The 20,360-nt window shown below is 39.7% G+C and overlaps 1 protein-coding gene across 1 annotated transcript; it reads left to right on the forward strand.

Moving 5' to 3' along the window:
- The first annotated feature begins 4,813 nt into the window (after positions 1 to 4,813).
- FPGT (fucose-1-phosphate guanylyltransferase) lies at positions 4,814 to 18,378 on the forward strand. The gene is made up of 4 exons (XM_072419477.1): positions 4,814 to 4,943; positions 8,832 to 8,999; positions 11,065 to 11,157; positions 13,210 to 18,378. The coding sequence occupies exons 1-4, from the start codon at positions 4,868 to 4,870 to the stop codon at positions 14,628 to 14,630; spliced, it is 1,758 nt and encodes a 585-aa protein (XP_072275578.1). The 5' UTR covers positions 4,814 to 4,867; the 3' UTR covers positions 14,631 to 18,378.
- Positions 18,379 to 20,360: the final 1,982 nt, after the last annotated feature.

The raw sequence follows: 20,360 nt of genomic DNA on the forward strand, positions 1-20,360 counted from the left end.
AGGGAACCCCTTCTATAATTATTATATCTATAACCCATAGTACATTAGCATGATGGTCATTGGAAAGAATGCTGGCTAGTGGGAATAATGTCATCCTTATCGTTGTCCAATCGATTGGAGTCAATGGTAATCAACCTGAGAAGTCCTTGCTCATAGCTCAAGGAACCCCTAGCAACTTGTGGAGGAACTCTGGTTGGAAAACATTGATCTATATTGTAGATAAAATGATTTTATAGACCAGCAACGGCCAATTGGCAATTACAGGGGCTGAAGTCTGGCATTACCTAAGGGCTGCACATAATTCTAGGTGCATGTAATGCTACAAAAGACTGTCAGGCTGTGGACATATTACCAGAGATGGTTAAAAACTGCAGACCGGATCCAACTATGGGTGTAGACTGGGAACATGCTGCAAAAGGCAGCCTAGGGACCAGTTATATGGGACTGCTAGAAATAAATGCTATTATAGCTACTTTACAATTAAATGCTTCCCCACATTTGATATTCCCCACATCACAATCTATAAAAGAATTGAGAAAATGAAGTGAACACAACATCTTTTCTAGGTCATGTGTTGCCAGGTCTAAATGCGAACTTGGACAGGCTACTGGGATTTGAGAGCCACACAGTAGGTACTAAAGGGCCACATGTGATTCTTGGCATGCATGATGCAAACAATGACAAAAAGATATATTTATAAATGCTCATCATAGTATTAAACCCCAACACTACAATTCTAAATAGCATTTTTTTTATGCCCCTACCATTCTCATTTAATGTCCCTACCATAGTCATATGTCTTTATCGCAGTCTAGGGACAATTTTTTGGGGGGAAGCCAACTAACCTACCTGCATGTTTTTGGAAGGCAGGAAGAAACCGAAGTACCCAGAGAAAACCCACACAAACATGGGGAGAACATGCAAACTCCATGCAGATAGCGTCCTGTCCGTGATTCAAATCTGGGACCCAGCGCTGCAAAAAGGCCGAAGTGCTAACCACTGAGCCACCGTGCTGTATTATTCTGCACCTATTCATCAGCAAGGTGATTTTGGGGAGTCATTTATTTGATACTCTGTGTTTTGGCACCAATATTTTCATATTTAGATCACAAAAGTTTTTGTTGTTTTTCGTGATTGGCACACAAAATGTAGCCACACTGCACAGTGGTATCACTAGAAATAGACTAAAGCTATGCACAGATGGTAGATGTTATCGTCTTGTATGAAAATCTACCGTATGTACAGAGGTCACCCAATGTCATTTAGTGAGTAGGGAGGATAGCTGTCATTTCCTATAGTAGAGAACGCAGCGGGGTGCCTCCCACTTGTCACCCCCCCATCTTCATAGTACTGAACAACATTGTGTGAACACTTATTAATTCTACTGTCGCTGTAAATGATCAGAAATGATTTTTTATTGTCTGTATGCAGCTTTAGATCTGACAAATGTTGGTACAAGTTGTTCTTTAAAACATGCCCCTCAACCCCAAAGTTAGTCCACTTGGTCCACCATCAGGTGCCGCCATCTTCTTCCTTCTTCTCTCCCTTGTTTCGATCTTCGATCTTGATTGGCCAGGCCAGAATAAAGTAACTCTGGCACAGACATGCAGAAGTTCGTTCAGTCCCGGCAGTCACAGGGGAAGCCAGGATGTTGTGGGTATCCAACACATGTGCAGCTCAGTGATTTTACAGGGAGTGATTAGGCTGCTAAGTATTTTTTATTGCAGAAGGGACATCGCCTGCCACTTTCTGCAATTAAACTCTGCCTGACTGCAAATTTCTAAAGTGGGACTTTAGTTCTACTTTACCTGCACATTTTAACTATAACTTCATTTACTTATTTGGGTAGAGCTACACTCTACAACACTGTAGGAGGCTGCAATGCATTGTACAGCTCCCCATATGAATGTTAAGACTGATGAAGCAACCAATTTCCCAGTCCCAGCACACATTGACTTATTCATCTGAATACAATAGATCTGATCTATCTAGAATATTGCAAAAGATATTATTATTAAGTCTTGGAGCCGTGCATGTGATGAGGTTATGAGTGAGGAAGTCATTAGTAGGTCATTGGAGGAGTGAAGAGAGCCGCTAGGGGAGTATTTTTTATCAGGTCAGAAAGGTAAATGGGACAAGAACTGTGGAGGGTTTTTGAAGGCAAAGCACAGTAGAATAATTTGATTCTAAGGTGAAATGGAAGCCAATGAAGAGAACTACAAAGAGAAGCAGCAGAAGAGGAGCGGAGGGAAGGAAGGATGAGTCTGGCTGCAGCATTCATAATAGATTGTAGAGGAGAGAGTCGGGTTAGTGGAATATCGGAGAGGAGGAGGTTACAGTAGTCCAGACGAGAGATGATAAGAGCGTGTACAAGGAGTTTGGTGGTCTCAGGGGACAGGTAGGGGCGGATTTTGGAGATGTTGGGCAGGTGAAAGTGACAGGACCTGCAATTTTTTTGGGGGGGCAAGACAGGACAGAATTGAAGGTGAGGCCAAGACAACGTGCCTGAGGGGAGGGATGAAAAACAGTGTTACTAATATGGAATAAGGAATATGTCAGGAATAAGGAATATGTCAGGGGGTGAATTGGAATTTGTCAATACATTTTTGGCTCAGACATAATAAAATAAAAGCACATTTTGTCCACAATAGACAAAACCGTGCCAAGCCTCCTCTTTTGTTGGTCATCTGTATATGGAATGCTGGGAGCTCAAAGTATTTTATTCTGATACCCATTATGTCTTTGTTTTTTTTTTTTTGTTTTTTTATTTACACTTCATATTTGACGTCTGTTGCGTGATTTTCTTGAATACACATGTGAATTTAAGAATTTTCTTGACACCTGTTTACGTGCAAGTAGTGCGCATGGCGAGTCTGCACAGAATGTTTGTTTCATGTGTGAAACCTAACTGTGAATCTTCCCTTTCTCTATTCTCCTAAAACCTGCTGTTTATCTAACCATATGTCCCCTGTTACACAAACTGTTACAATTTACCAATTACCAAAGAAAAGAAAGATTTTTGTATAAAAAAAAAGCTGAACATTTTTACTTTTGTATCAGCCGGGACAGCAAAGGTCGAAGAAGTGGAAGGTTTTTTGCTTTTTGTGTCTCTGTTGGGGGAAAATACAATCCAACGTTGGGGCTCCTCATTAAAGAATTACAGATATGACTTGATATATATAAATTGCTTTAAATAACAAACTGACAAATAAAAAAAAACAAATTCCCCCAGTCTGTCCTCTCTAACTTTTGCTGCTCTTTTCCATGTTGTCTTCAAAAGGTCGAAGACTTGCCATACTAACATTCTGGAACTCCATCAGAATTTCCTGGGCCCCATACTAGGCAAACTTCCTGGGCCCCCTTCTTTATGTCTTCCAGCATTGCAGAAGTGAAGCTTTTTAGATCAGGCCAGGTACAAAAAAATCTTTTGCCCCCCTTCCTTTTCATCAGCTGACACTCCAATGCAGTCCCCCAATGCTCCTGCTGTACTGCTATATTATATCCAAGTCTTTGTAGAATAAATGCCCAGATGCAGACAATAGATTTTTACAGCCTGGGATGCAGATAGTACCTGGTAGGGAGGGGGGTGCACGTTATGGTATTATTACGTATAGGGAATGGGGCTAACGTATGTTATTATTTATTAAAATGTATCCACTTTTTGCCCAAATCTGCACAGCAGCCCCAACAGACTTAAAGCTGTCATTGTAGTATTTCCTTTTACTTCTCCCAGGTGCTACATATAAGTATATATAGAGAGGGTTGGGACAGAGGAACTGGGCCAGCACAGACAATAATTTAACATTCTGAAAAAATTAAGCTATGGCATGCGCATAAAAATATAAAGATTAAAGCAGATTGTACAGATGATCAGTGTTGCGTCTTTGCACAGTGCAGAAGTTTATTTTCCTGCTGACATTTTCAGGGTAAGTCACCTAGGAATTGATGGTTTTCAATCAGTCAGATCAGACTGCTGCATACAGGTGACAGGCAAGGAAGACAGACAATTATAGACAATTGTCCTGTGTATATAGATATAGATGATAAACATTAAAATAATATTGCCAATCACATTTCTCCCTGTTTCTGAAGAACTGGGAAGTCACCCTGAAACTGGAGATTTTCCATGTTCCAGGAAGGTTTTGGGGGTGTTTGCAGAATCTTTGGCATTTTTAGCTGCTGAGAGCTAAAACACAAACATTAAAAATAAAAATTCTTGTTATAGCTGGGATTTGTAGTGCTCTTTGTTAGTGTTAGGATACATGCTGGGACTTCTTATTACTCATGTTAGTGTTACTGGTACAGGAAATGAGGAAAAATTTACCTAAAATGGGTCGAGTGACATAAAAGTTAGAAAAAAATTTAACCAATGTACTCACCCTAAAACATACATATATGTGGAAGGGTTAAATGGGTGAATGGGGACACCTCCTCTGGTGACAACTACCTAAGAAAGCTCAGTTTTATTAAAGATTTAGATTTATATTCTGATTTCCTGTTGTGTATATATAGGACATTAAGTAAATTAGAAAATCTTTTAAATTGGATCCAAGGCAAAAAAAGTCCCAATTGATTATAAAAAAAAAAGTTTCATAAAAGTGTTTTAAGGTTGCTGTGTTTCTAGAATTATTGTATCATGGACTTTACTCTTACTGTCACTCTTGCTGCTCTATAAAGTATGCCCTGTCACGTGACTATTCCCCGGTCCTGGGCAAAGGAGCCACGCCCCCTCTCTGGCAACATCACACACTCACTAAACTCTCAATACATCCGACTTTGGGCATTTCCCTTAACAAAAATGGCCGCCGGTGCTGTGACGTCATCAGGCTGTGAGTTGTCAGAGCTGCAGTGGCAGACAGAAGTGGATATGGGTGAAGAGGCTGCTGCTGGCCGCTTACAGAGGGAAACCCAGCGCAGGCTGGCCCAGTACAGCTCTATGAGAGGTACAGATGGTGGGCATAGAGAAAAGGGCACAGGGAGGGTGTACATATACAATGCAGCCACTTCCTGGAGGAGGGCAATCACTGAAGTCACCATACAGGAATTATTGGATCCTATGTTCCTGGGTCTGGTCAGATTTGTGCAAAGCTGACAATGTGAAATGTTTGTGCGTGTTTCTGTAATATTCCAGAGTATATAAAGGTATACATAGAATAAAGTCAGGTTACACCTTATAAAGTCATCTGGCACCTTGCCCACATACCCACAGCACTGCATCGGTGCTTCTAGAATCAGAGATTGCACATTTTATCATTGCCCGTACTGTACCCTTCACTGCTGCCCCCATTCATTCTCTATGGGATGCCGTGATTGCATGGGCTTAGCATTAGGAGGAAGCGACATTCATACCACAATCCACCGCCAGTCTGAACATTGCCAAATATCTAATCAGACAGGCTCTTGCATTACATAGTTCAGCAGTCGCCAACCTTTCGGACCTCACGGACCACTAAATTCAGAATTCTAAAACCCGCAGACCATTATTACAAATTTTTTTAATAGGATAAATATATTTATAAAATAAGGATCTTCCTAATGGTGCCTGACGTGGACTGTGCAGGCTCTGATTTATTGATCAGCGCACGGTTAAGAGAAGTATTACTATTGGTACTATTATCATTAGTTGCATTATCTTTGGTATTACTAGAAAGAAATGCAAAACATTAGTTGTCTTTTTCTTACTCATTATGGGTTTATTTTATTCTAATCTAAGGCCAAACAAGAAATTATTTTTATTATTATTATTATTATTAATAATAAACAGGTTTTATATAGTGCCGTCATATTACGCAACACGGTACATTAAGGGTTGCAAATGACAGACTAATACAGACAGTGATACAGGAGGACAGGCCAGTTATCAAAGTCAAACTATTTGATGCGAATAAATATAACAGTTAAAGAAAATACACAGCTAAGGTCATATTTACCTAAAAGAGCAATAAAGAAATAAAATAAAACAATCGGATGAAAATCGGTATTGGCAGAGCGGGGTGACTGTTGTAATGGTGGAAACAATACTGAAGCATATGGCTTGGCAACGGTTGCCTCCTAAACAGGAACTAAACTCAAAAGTCCCCAAAACAACAAAAATCCACTTACCTTCAATCCCCCAGGGCAGGTCGATCCATCCAGAGGTGTCTTCCATCGGGGCCCGCGTCGTACTGGCAACCAACTTTGGGCCGGCGTTCTGGGAGCCGCCATCTTTTCCTTCTGGCTTTTTTTTCCTATGTCACCCGACTCAGTCACGAGATCGGTTGACATAGGTGGGCAAAAAACATGCATGCGCAGTGAGATCAGCAATTTTGTTTTCCTTTTGTCAAAAGGGCTTCTTCTGCGCATGCCTGAGAGCCTCCTGGGATGTGTGACGTACGTACCCTGCGAGGCTCGGCCCTCCCATTCATTCTCGATCGCCTGGGCAATCCAGAATTAGGGGATGGTGCTGCTTTTTTTTTTTAGGTACACTTTAAGACTACACTGACGTCATGCTGCACCTCCATTGTTTTTCTGTCTCTAGTACAGTTTTTTAATTTAGTGCAATATAAAGCCAAAAATTGTCATTTCGAATATTGGAATGTATTTGAATATTATTATAATTTTATTATTAATAAAACATAAAAATTGCAAATAATGTCCAAATTTTTCTATGGACCACTAACATAGATGACGGGATGACGGCAGGACATTTGAGCTCTTTGTGACTCTAGGAGAATGATTGTGCAAAAAAACATTGCGCATGCATGAGTTCAACACTTTTTTATTTTACATTCCAAGAAAGCCGCTTATGACGCATGTCCTATCTTAGGCATGCACAGAAGAATTTTTACATTATATAAAAGGTTTAGCCACTCTTTATATAATGTTAAAAATTTGATGATCAGTCCGCATAAAGATTCTGGGAGAATGCTCATTCTTCAGTGCTGAGGGTGCAACAAAAACATCATCACCCCTTTTGTTCTTCTTAGTAGTTCAGGGTAAAAAGTTTACAACAAAGTGTGAGGGGATGTGAATGCCACCTGCTGTTTGGAAATGAGAATACACCTAACTAAAGTAGTGACAGCCTTATCAGTTGCACCATTATAGCAGAATTACAACAAAAATAAACATATAAATAACACAGAAAACATATCACTGCAACATCACCTTTGTTCCAGAACTGCCTTGTGGAGTATTTCAGTTTACCCCTAAATGTTAACGCCAGCAACATTCAACCCACTTGCTCCAATATTAGGATGGATCTACCCTTTGTCTAATACATTGGATTTTTATGTGTAAAAGCAGTACATTGTTTTCAAGAACATTTATTTTACAGTATATATAATAGTATGAGTATAATATGTATTTTTTTTTTAATAAATATATAGATTTTTTAATTTATTCAATGTATTGTTTTTAAATGATTTTGTGTTTCAAACTTTATTATACTCATACTATTATATTATACTGTAAAATAAATTTTCATGAAAAACAATGTACCGCTTTTAGACATAAAATAACGGAAAGAAATGAACCGCTAGGGAGGTTAAGGACCAAACTACACCAGTGCATGCTCATGTATTATAGCACACACAATAATCCATAATACTAGTTGGCACTCCCAGCAAAAGCCACAGAAACCTCCTATTGAATCATCATTTGGAGGGCAAGCTGAGTTTGAAGTTACAACTATGGTAATGCTTGTGCTTGGCATGCACCAGTGTAGTTTGGTCCTAAGCCTAAACCAACCTAGTAACGACAAAAGAAGTCATTAATAATCTTTTTGCTGGAGGAGTCACTCTGATTGGGTACAAACCACTTCCCTGTGAGCTGAGCTCTCTGATGATAGAGTTAGAGCTAGAAACAAAGGATAGTATTTTGCCAACACCCAGGGTAGTAATGGGTTAAACCCAGATCCCACCTGACTGGCGCTTCTTGGTAATAGACGTACACCATGCATAACAAATGAGTACCTGTCACGTCCTCCCTTCAGCAATTACGTTCACATGTACGCTGCACTAGGAACATTGCAAAGAATAGGTCGTAATTAAGTTTCATTTCACCGCATTGAAATATTCAGTGACAGCTGCTTTAGTCAATTAAAAGAACATTTTTTTTTCTGTGCCCAGTCTGAAGAATGCCTGACAAGTTTGGATTCTGCGGCGGTAGATCGTCCAAATAAGGCGATTCGTAGATTATAATTATTCTACACTGAGCCGCTCTTTCTATCACACGAAGCAGCTAGCGGGTCCCCGGGGAGGCTGGGACACTTCGTCAGCATTGGCTCCTCCAGCAGCTATTGTACTGTACGTGGAACTGAACCGCCACTTGCAATATGTCATGGAGATCAAATGATGGAGAAGCGGGTTGTTTGACTGTCGTCTTTCCTGAGTTTTGTCCTAGAAGTGACACTTTCAGTTTTGGAAAGAAAAAAAGACTGGTAATATTTCAAATCTTAAGCCCAAAAGTACCCTCTAGGTAGCCTTACCCAAAATATCTGCATGTTTAAAAAACCTTGGTCAATTGCTATGCCTGAGAACTGGTCACATCTCAAGGATCTGACATTGACAGCATGGTGAGTATCACTGAGGGTCCTTTACTTTGCTTCGAATGGGAAGTCAACAAGGGAGTCATACTAGGTTTCATATCAGAGAGCCCAGCATACACTTCCACCTAAACAGATGTTCCCTGTATTAAACATATATTTCTTTTATATAAATGATAAAAAAGATGACTTTATAAACTTGCAAACATTAAAAGGATTACATTTAATGAACCATTTCCTTTTATCTAAAACCCCACTGTGCCTGTGCCATCCAGTGTGAATAACGTTTCCGTTGTCTGATGTCTTACAGGTAGAGAAGTTCGACCTGGGGAATTCTGGGATGTGATTGTCATTACAGCAGCCGACAAACAACAAGAGCGAGCCTATCAACAGCAGATTGCTGATAAACTAGCCAGAAAAGAACTCCCTCTCGGAGTTCGTTATCACGTTTTCTCTGATCCGCCGGGACCTAAAATAGGTGAGCTCTTCAGCTATATTTATAATTGGAAGTCTTAAGCCTGAACGCAGCGTGCGCCAGAGCCGAGATTCCATCTGTGGGGCTTTGTGTCTGCAGCCCTGCACCCAGCTCACCAATTAGCGTGTGATCCAAGCCTATAAATATCCCACCATCCCCGCAGCCTTATTGTTAGTTGGAGAAACAATCCGGCGTCCCCTCTAATCTTCCCTCCACGACACTCCACTTCCCAAATCACTGCTCTGTATACTGTCAGTTAATGAACTGTCACCGGGTCTCCTGTCTGTATCAACACGTCAGGTGCTGTGTGTGTTCTTCCCTGATGTACCCTACACAGAACAATAAAAAAGAGCTTAGCCTGTCACTGGCACAGCAAGTTCTGTGCGTACTTACTTAAACCCTTACCCAGCCATTATGGATTAACTGTATCTCTTTTACAGAATGGGGGCCAGGCTGTATGTTGGCTGGTTTGGCAAAGAAAGAATAAAATATGTTAAAAATAATGTATGCATATATACAGATGAAATTTTATGCATCATTCATGTATCCATATATATATATATATATATATATATATATATATATATATATATAATTACTTTGTATTGACTGTCATTCTATGTCTCCCTTTATTGCAATATAGCAGTGTTTCTCAGCCAAAGTTCCTCCAGAGGTTGCTAAGGGTTCCTTGAGCAATGAGCTGTTTGTGCCTCTCCAGTCAGTTACCATTGACACCAAAGATATCTTTGGCTATCTGTAAGGCTAACCAATGTACTGTGAGCTGTAGGTATAGTAAATATAGAATGGGTCCTGTAACACTGGAAAGTTATTTCAAGGGTTCCCTCATTTTAAAATGGCTGCATTATAGTATATGAGCTTGTTGGCCAACCTATTCCAAATCCACAAACATGCATATGAAGCTGGTTCCCCTATGTGGCTATAACAGCCTCTACTCATCTATAATGGATTGCCCTAAGATTTTGGAGAGTGTCTGTTGGAATTATTACTCATTCAGCCAAAACAGCAATTGAGGTCAGGCACTGGACAAGAGGACTTGGTTGGCAGTAGATATTCCAGTCCATTTCAAAGGTGTTCAATAGGGTTGAGGTCATGACACTCACCAACTCTGTGTTCTCCCCAGAGTTTTTTTTTAGCTGGGTGGGGAGAAGCTGTAAGTAGATGGTCAAAGCAGGCATAACAAATGTAATGTCCTCAGTTGTTGTTGCCATATGAATCCAGTAACCCTTATGTTTTCTGTCAGCTTTCCACCTCCCCTTCCCCTATACATTATTCCAGCATTCCAATGCCCACCCTTAAAATTACTCATTTTCCCATTGTCTTTGTATTATGCCCCAAATGCCTAGTGCCCCTCTATTATGACCCAACTTTTCAGTAACTACCCAAAATGGTTAGTGAAAAATGCCGGGTGGTCCATGCAGCTACAAGAGGCTGGGGAGATCACTGCAGCTTACTACGCCAACTTCATCACACCATGTCTTTGTGGTGCTGGTTTTGTGTGCCTTCTCCTTTCCACTCTCCTAAAAATGCTAATGAAATGATTAAATAATACCTTATTTAGGTTCCAGTGACAAACTGGTATAACAAATGAATGCCTTATAAAAGTAAAGGGCATCTAGATTCGGTGAAGGTTGCACAGTGACAACGTCTTTGGGTAACTATATTCATGTCCAGTCCCTAGTTTGCTATCCATTTGTTAAGTTGTGCCCTTAATTTATACTGTATGTCTCCATCCTTGGAATATATTGCCTACTATTGTATTAATTAATGAGTATATGTATAGAAGAGTGGAGCAGCTATAGAGGACTCTCCGGGCACATTTATCTTTCTAGTTCTGTTTGTATTGCCACTAATTTAATTATACAGATACTAAATTGCTTACATGTCTGTCGTGCGCGCCTATTATATAAGGTTGTCTGGTAATTTTTAAATGAAGCATTAGATTAAAGCATTTGTATAATTTTAGGTACCTTCAGATACATTTTGATCCTTGCATTTCATTGTCAATGTGCATTATTAAACATATTGTGACATTTTTTTTTTCCTTCAGGTAATGGAGGATCCACATTTTACGCCCTGCACTGCCTAAACCAGCTGTACCCCCATGAATTGGATTCTTTTAGAGTCATGCTGATCCATGCCGGTATGTTTTGTGCATTTACTGATCTGGATGTTTTCTCTGATAATTTCCTAATTAAACAGGTCAAGAAATAATTAGCCAGCGCAGGATACTTTTTGAGGTCAATTCTTTATCTTCAATGATCTTGTTTTAACTAATTAAACATAATCGATCTGTTGTAAATTGAATGGGTCCCACATTGATTTTCAATTATCTGAACATGCTTTTCTGTGTCAGGAACATTTTGCTTGTCTTTTGGTGAATGGTTCAGACCTGTATTAAGAGCCTTAATTTTAAAATGGCACTCCATTTTTTCTTTGTCTTGCACCATTGTACAGGCTCCTCTTTTGTACTGAAATTACTTTCTCTGATTTCACTGAACTGTGAACTTCTTGCAGTGTGAATGAGCAGCAGGAGCAAGTTAGATAAAGCCACCTCATTTCCAGGCTGAAGGACATCCAGCATAATCTAACTCCTTCACCCCAAGCCTGACTATAACTGGTCCACAGTTTTCATTTATTGGATTGTAGTTCTATCAATCATTGAGGCTCAGAGTCACATGTGGACATTGCCCAAGGAAGGATTGTAATAATTATTGTTATTATTAAACAGCATTCATATAGTGCCAACACAATACGCAGCACTGTACATTAAATAGGGGTTGCAAATGACAGATAGTCATAGACAGTTGCACAGGAGTAGTAGAGGACCCTACCCCAAAGAGCTAACAATCTAGGAGGTAGGGGAATAATGACAATAATGATGGCCTTTATATGTCACTCTTACATTTCTGCGTGAATTCATTCCAGTGATGTCACAATATGCAGCAAGAGTTTACTTTCTTTTTATCATTAAAAATCATTGATTTTTTTTCGGTGCCTTTGCAGAGATGATGTCATCAGAAAGAAGCATTTTCTCAGTCTCCTTTTCACCAATGATCAGACTGCAACATAACTCCAATGTTTTTAACATTGGAGTTATGTTAAAAACATAACTTTTAGTAGGTCAAGGTGAGAGGCTTCATTAGGGGCAGATCCATATCGGTCACATACACCAGAATATACATAGAGCATTTTCTCTGAGCTGACATCTCAATCCAGAAGTAACTGGTGACTGGATGATGCCTGGACAAAGATGACATTGTCCTCCTGTAAAGAAAAACAGATAAAGGCATTGTAATATAAAGAATATAAAGAAAAGTTAGGCTGATGTACACACATCAGATGATTCTTGCTTGATACAAGCTATCGGGCTTATCTTGGGTGAGAATCCTCAGAGGTCATCCAACGTCATTCATGGATCCGTTCTGACAGATCGATGAATGACTGCAATAGAAGTGAAGTGAGGAGAGCACATCAGGGTGCCTCTCGCTCATTCTCCATAGAACAGAACGGTGTTGTATGTACAGCTTTCTTTCATTCATCTTTCAGCCGCTTGTCGCCGGAAGCGTGAAAGATTATTTCCAAAGACAATAATTGATCGTCTGTATGCTGCTGTAGGTTTCTCATAGACAGTGGGACCGAGTGAGCTGTGCAATGACAGCAATGTTTTGTGAGGGGGGAGGGTAAAACAGGAAGGCTCCCTACTGTGTCCTCCCTGAAAGAAAAAATAATAGTGGTCTTTAGAAGTATGTCTTTTAAGCCCTGGACAGTCACCAGACAGATGTCTGATTTCTATCATTGGAAACAGTCTTTTGTGATCATTTCCAGTGGATAGTACAGTGTTTGTACAGGATAGTACAATGTTTGTCCCTGTTCGCTCATACATCAATCCACCAGTGATGCATGACGTCAAGTGACTGCTCTTCACATACTAGATTTTCGTTAGATCATTTTATTGCTCATCTCGGCCGACAATCATCTAGCCTGGGTATGTAACTTTAACAACAGCATAGCATAATAGTATTAATATATATAGCATATCACTAAATGACCATGTTAGTACAGCTGTCCCACAAGAATGTTAATCTCGGGCAACTAAATTCCAGCAACAATACATGTCTGATTACTTTGCATATTCCAGATAAAAAAATGTCAGATGTTTGGTCCAATTATATTGTTTTTCTTTTCTTCTCAGGTGGCTACAGCCAGCGGTTGCCCAGTGCCAGTGCTCTCGGGAAGATCTTCACAGCCTTACCCTGCGGAGACCCCGTTTATCAAATGATCGATTTAAAACTGGCTATTTACATTGACTTCCCTGCCAACATGAAGCCAGGTGTCCTGGTGACTTGCGCAGATGACATAGAACTCTATTCAAGCCAGGGGACGGCAGTTAAATTCGATAAGCCTGGCATCATTGCTCTAGCTCATCCATCCACCTTAGCTATAGGCACCACCCACGGGGTGTTTGTGTTAGAAAAATGCGATTCAGAATTTAGTGAGCTGCAGATTCGTTCATGCAGATCCTACCTTCATAAACCCTCCATTGAAAAAATGCGCCAAACAGGCGCTGTCACTGTTGACCCGAGTAAAACAAACCTGTCGGGAAGCCCTAATAATAATAACCCCCGTTCCGAAATCGTCTATACCGATAGCCTGTTTTATATGGATCACCAGACTTCAAAACTTCTCCTTTATTTCTTTCAAGAGTTAGGCGGCCTGAAGTGCGAGATAGACGCATATGGGGATTTTCTGCAGGCTTTGGGTCCCGACGCCACATTAGACTACACAAAGGACACAGCCAACGTCTCGAAAGTAGAAACACAGCTGACTGATGTGCGGAGAAAAATCTACTTCCTATTGAGGGAAACAGAATTTACCGTCATCGTTTTAAACAATTCAAAATTCTATCACATCGGGACCTTGCAGGAATACTTACATCATTTTACTTCTGATGCCAAGCTCCAGGCAGAACTAGGATTACAGGCGAACGTTTTTAGCATCATTCCAGATCAAGATAAGAATCTGAATAAGGTCTGTGTCATTCAAAGCATATTAGATGCACGATGCCATGTTTCACCTCGCACAGTGATTGAATATTCCAGGCTGGGGCCCGGAGTTTCCATAGGGGAATGCTGTATCATCAGCGGCTCATGCATAAATATCAGCTCGGCAATACCCAACAAATCTTTTGTGAGTTCATTAAGTCTGTTGATTGATGGACGGCTAATGTATGCGACAATCCTGTTCGGGATTGAGGACGACTTGAAAAAGAGTGTGGCTTCGTTGTCAGATCTGAACTCGCTTCAGATATTCAGCAAGAGCCTTCTGCAACATTTGCAGCTCTGGGGCATACAAGTTTCAGAAAACCTTTTTTCCAGCGACCAAAAGAGCTTGTGGAGCGCTCGTCTTTTTCCAGCGTACAGAACTTTGCAAGAGTCTGTTGAGGCGTCTCTGGAAATGCTAAAAGCCACGTGCCGCCAGTCGCAAGTGCATCTGGGAGATGCTGAGAGGCTGTCGATTGAAGAGATGCTAAAATACAAAAATGTTGAAGAGATGTTGAACTTTAGAAATCACCTTTATAAGGAAATTTGTGCTGATAGACAAGGCAAAGTATAGTTTATTTGGAGTCTGTTTTATAGCAGCGGTGTTTAGCTTCCTAGGGACCACAGCGGCAATTCTTCTTTGCTTTCCAGAGTTTGCTCCTACCCACTGTAAAGCTCCGTTCCACCCAAACCCACTCATTTCCCATGGTCCCTCTCCAATTTCCACCCACCAACCAGAATGTTTTCTTTCCTAAAATTACTGCTTACACACCTTTTTCTAAGCAGTCCCTGATCCAATCAGCTCTTCCCTTTCCCATTTAGCCTGCCCTGCACAGTCCATGAATTCTTCCAAGAACAACTGAAGATTACAGTGGTGCATTTTCCTGCAGCCTTTTCCTATGTGTCCAGAGTTGCTTGATGATGCATCCCTAATAGGTTTATGCTTGACAAGAAGTGGTTGAATGAATGAAGAGTAGGTGTTCATGTACCTAAAGGGGACCTGTACTAGTTGCTGCAGAGCACAGAGTTTGCAAAAGACAATGCTGCAAATAGGGTGATAGTTACTATTGCTTTCTTCATAATACAGAATACATTAGAAATCCAAAGCCAAAGTGAAACTTCTTTGTAAGAAACAACTGCAAATATGCGGGCCAGTGAATTTGGACACTAGAGATTCTGACACTGGCACCTCTGCCAGATGTGCAGGTGGCCATACATTGGTGAACAATCGAGAGAGTCACCAGTCAGTTGTGCTGCAGTGCTCGTGGTAATACAAAACATACCAATAGAAGGAGTGCTATAGACCTATTATCACCAGTCTGCTATTTCTCTATTCACTTTTTAGTCACATCCCTGGGAGGAGCAAGACCTGACAGTATTACTTAACTGCAGCAGAACAAAATTAGGTCTGTTGTCCTCCCAGGCCAGACTGCTATGTGAAAAAACTGTTTAAATCTTAGTACTAAGGACAGAATTACAAATCCTTTGTTAGGTAAAGCAGCTCGCATATATGCATATCAGCTGTGTATTTAGCTATTTAGAGTTTAGCTTTACCGTGGTGGTGTACAACCCTGAATATTCAGTCTGTTACTTTCATCTTCTAATGACACTTTCAGGAAATGAAGAAAACATAGCAATCAAACTGAATTAGAGATGTTTTATCCAATGGAAACCATAGGAGGTGGCTTAGAAAAATTTTATTGACATATAAGAGGTAGAGATAATGAATGGATACACGAGAGGGGGTATTGAGATAACTACCAAGATATCAGCAGGTACTTAGAATCCATCTGCTTCTACATGGGGGTGCGTAGTATTATAATGTTCAGATTTTTTCTTTTAACTCTTTCTTGCAGGTTTTGTTGTCAAATATACGTTATAGCTTTTTGCTTTTTTTTAGCTGGGGTGTGCTCACCTTTCTTGCTGGATGATCCCTTAGTAGGTGCATCATGGCTGCTTTGTCGCTCATTGGCCTTTCAGCTAAAGAGGGATATACACTATAAAAGCAGAAGTTGTCTGTTTCGTTATGCCCAAAAGTGTTTTGCATCCAAGCCATGGAGGCCATATGCTATCTGATGGGTAAAATTTATTGATATCTGTTTGATATCATTTACCTGGCTACCACCATGCACCACATTGACCAGCATTGGCAACGTTTAGCCCGGAACACTCCCTATTGCTGATTACACTAACAACCAAGAGAGCCAAATTGTTAAACGGCATGGGGAGCTTCCCCATGCTACTACATGGGTTACTACAGAGTACGCTCAACTAAACATAAAGGTGACTGAACAAAGAACAGGCATTACCAATCAATGTTTGATCATTATATTGATATTAATGCCCTCAGATTGCATATTATTTAAAGGTATTTCTAAAAGTGAATTGGAGAGGGGCATAGAAGAGATTTTTATAGTTATTAAAGGTAACAGTGTCTTGTATTATTACATCTTAAATGTGTAATACAGAGTAGGGGTCCAGTTTAGGATTTATTCAATATCCTCATCAAAGTATGATTCATTTAAACATTGATCATAGGAGATATCACCAGGCTACAGACTTTACAAATTTTAGTTACGCAGTTGAAAAAAATCCATTGAGGTCAACCACTGGGAAAATAAACATACTAGATATAACTACATAGTACATGCACAGTTGATCCAGAGAACAGAAAAAAAACCTTCATAAAAAAAGGCTCAATTTACTCGATAAGGGGAAGAAAATTCCTTCCTGATTCCTTGAGGCAATCGAATGTTCCCTGGATTACCAGTCTCTGCTGTCATTCTTTTCAAACTTCAATACCCGGTCTCCTTTCTGGTCACTTCTAGACTTTTATGGTTAAAGATGAACTCTAGAACTCCATAGATAAAATACATGTTAGGGATCTTAACCTGGCAAAGTATTCATATTTCTCTCTATATGGTCCTGGGATTTACAAAGCCTTGTGGTCCTCTCCCTGCCCCCAGCCTGTAAATAGGCAGTAAGGTGAGGTTTGAATCTGCCTCTAAATTGCACAATTCCTCGTGGCTGCATTCCTGTTGAACATTCGCATGGCAGTGCTGATTCTTAAAGAACCAATGGCTGCACATTTGACAGCTGATGGCAGTGAGCAGTACCACAAGGATCGTTCACTGACGCCCCTTTTCATTCCCTATGGGACTGCTGCAGGGAAAAGCTACCATGTAGCATCTCCCAAGAGGTAACGGTTCCTGGTGTGAGGAAGTTGTGAATGCACCACTACCTCACCGCTGCTGTGAATCTAGCAGAAAAGGAGAACCAGCAAATGTCTTTCCTCCATTTTTCCTCCTCCATCATCCTATAAGATAATGCTTCTTGTTCTCCAAGTCTGAGTGCTGTAAAGGGACTACGAGAGACTAATGCTAGGTAAAATTCAAGTACTTACACTACTTTATAATAGGGCTGTGTTCATTTGTGCTTTTTATAAACCAGATGCCATGTAGGCCTTACTTCTTTCTGTATTCTTTAACTGGGGCTCTGCACAAAAGGTTCATATCGGGCACCAACAGTCCAGCAGTACTTCCTTTTTTTAAATATAATTTTAGTAAAGGAGAGGGAGTGTCCCCAAATTCTCCAGTGCCCCAAATTTTCTTATATTTCCTATTTGTTTTTCCTTTCTTTCTTTTTTTATACTTAATTTTAATAATATCTTTCGCCTTTTAGCGGCTCATCAAGCTCCTGGTAATCAATCCTAACAACAGTCTGGATATGGCGTCCCTGCAATACTGCAGTCAAAGCATTCTTTGTCAAAAAGCGGGACTGTAGAGACGGGAACTGCAGGTGGAGGATTTAATGATAATTCTCATTAATTACTATTATGTCTGAAAATAAGAAACATACAAGGGTATTTCTCGCTGTGATAATGAATCAGATTATTTTCATAATGCGATTGTTGAGTTAATTAACTCGCTGCTTGATATGAACCTCAACAGCATAAACTGGAAAATATCAAAAGATAATTTAATAATAAAAATGTGCTGCTTATTTATATTTGCAGGTTCTGTATTTTTAATGGCGCAAATGGTAATCGGGTAATGGCTGTGATTGATTGGGTGTATTTATAGGGTGATCGAGAGAACCGGTATGGGATAGAAATTGGAGTAACCCAAAGCAGCCAATGAGATGCTAGTTTGGATCAGCCAGTGCAAGATGATTGGTTACAATTGGTTACTTTTATTTTTCGTACTGAATTACCGCCTTAAAAAATAAAATATTTATAATCTAAATGTATAACTGTCTAAACAAGGATCTGATCTTTATTTTTTATGTTAATTACTTTAAAATAAATATTTCTTAAAAGAAAATTTCTATTTTTTTTTGGGTGTAGGTTGGTGGTTAGTTCTATAACTGTACAATTGAAGGCAGGTACCCTACGTGATAGAAACATAAGTTACTGAAGTAACTGTGCCAAACCTTTATATTGTAAATAAACAAGGAAAGGATAAAAAAATTAGTGGCTCTTTATGGCAAACTTGATTTAAACTAGAAAAAATCCTTTATTTAATTTTGTATAAAATAATCTAGTTTTAATCAAGTTTGCCATAAAGAGACGCTCATTTTTCTATCCTTTCCTTGTCTAGTTCTATAACTGTGCAGCAGGCCAGATTTATTAAAGCTCCCTAAGACTGGAGAAGATAGACTATCATGGGAGAACCTGGGTGATGCAGCAAACATGGAATAGATTTCTTAAAAACCATTAGATATTAGTTGGCATTAGTTGATCTAATCCAGATTGTCCCTTGATCGTGTTTGAGATCTTTATTAAATTAGCCCCTAATTTCTCAATACAAAATAAATATTGCATGTATAAAAAGTATACAAAAAAATGTTAATGAGCGGGTTAAGGTAATTGCAATGGTCATTTTTGGATCTGCAATTTTTTTATGGATGCCCCTGTTGAGTCACTTTCTGTTATAGGATCCCTGTCTTCCAGTTGTGCTCTTGTTTTTTCATTCTGATGGGGACAGGATAACAATTGTTTTGCTAGAGCACTGTTTATCACAAATAATTGGTTTGTTGTAACCAGGTGGCATCCATATTTTACACTTACCTGTCCCAGTCTTGTTAGAGGCACTGCCATCTTCTTCCTTCCTCAATTCCTTCTTTGTCTGTCCCTTTCTGCAATTAAACCCTGCCTTATCCCAAAATTATAAAATGGAACTTTAGTTCTGCTTTGACAATGAACAGCAGATTGAGATTTATTCCTGACCCATTTATATTATACCACTTGTTTAGTATGGGTTGCACTCCCATTAGGACACTGGATGCCCAAAAAATTAAAGAAATTCTCCACAATGAATATGTAACACAACTTGGTCACTTACCTATACTCTGCTGATAAGACAATGAAGGGTTATAACTTTATCCAGTATTCTTCCCAGAAATTGTTTTTAAGCTGGGTAGGAAGAAGCTGTAGGTGGGTGGTAGCCCTTGTATTGTGATCCAACTTTTCAGTAACCACCCAAAAACCGCTGAGTGGTTACTGAACAGTGCCAGGGGGTGTGCCCAGCTAAAAGGGGGACATAGCCCACATCATGCTACTTTCACCTCCTGTCAGCAAACACCCAATGTTAGATTGATGACAATGATTGAAGACATGCACTGCACAGGTATGATCTGTAGTCACTATGCAGAAGCTGGTCTGCAGCCATGATTAGTGTTGGTCCAATAGCTCACTATTCGATTCGGCAGCTATTTGCTCGAATATAGCAAAAAAATTTGGGTGGTCGAACATCAAATTCGAACACCATTAAAGTCAATAGGAGAAAAATTCTGGTTTGTTTCAGCACTGTGAGAGCTTCTACAGCCTCCAAACAGATGTAAAAAGATACATTATTAAAGGATACATAAAAAGATACATTGTAAATAGATACATAACACTATTACATACCCCTGTACTTCACATGAATAATAAAGAGCACCTGTCACATCACTATTAGGCTAAAGCTAGGTACACACTTCCAATAATTATTGTTAGAAAATGAACGATTACGACCGATCAACAATTATGCACGATTATACTTGAACATTTTTTTGGCCAATCGGTTGTTCATCCGTCGTTTCTAACGATAATTATTGGACGTGTGTATGCAGCTTTAGTCTACACGGACTGCATTCCCATGGGCTAATCTACACCATCACGTTTCCTTCAGGCACGTTTTTGAGCGTCATCTTAAACGTTGCTTGCAACATTAAAAAAATTGAACCGCTGGATAAACGCGGGAAAACGCTTCTATTGAACTCAATAAAGGCTTTTTCAAGCGTTTTTAAGCTTTTATGAAAGCTT

This window comes from Pyxicephalus adspersus, chromosome 8, assembly GCF_032062135.1.
Source record: "Pyxicephalus adspersus chromosome 8, UCB_Pads_2.0, whole genome shotgun sequence".
NCBI lineage: Eukaryota > Metazoa > Chordata > Amphibia > Anura > Pyxicephalidae > Pyxicephalus > Pyxicephalus adspersus.

Coding starts and splice junctions, on each gene's coding strand:
- FPGT (XM_072419477.1), top strand. CDS start 4,868: ATGGGTGAAGAGGCTGCTGCTGGCCGCTTACAGAGGGAAACCCAGCGC. Junction 9,000..11,064: donor TCCGCCGGGACCTAAAATAG/GTGAGCTCTTCA, acceptor TTTTTCCTTCAG/GTAATGGAGGATCCACATTT. Junction 11,158..13,209: donor AGTCATGCTGATCCATGCCG/GTATGTTTTGTG, acceptor TTTTCTTCTCAG/GTGGCTACAGCCAGCGGTTG.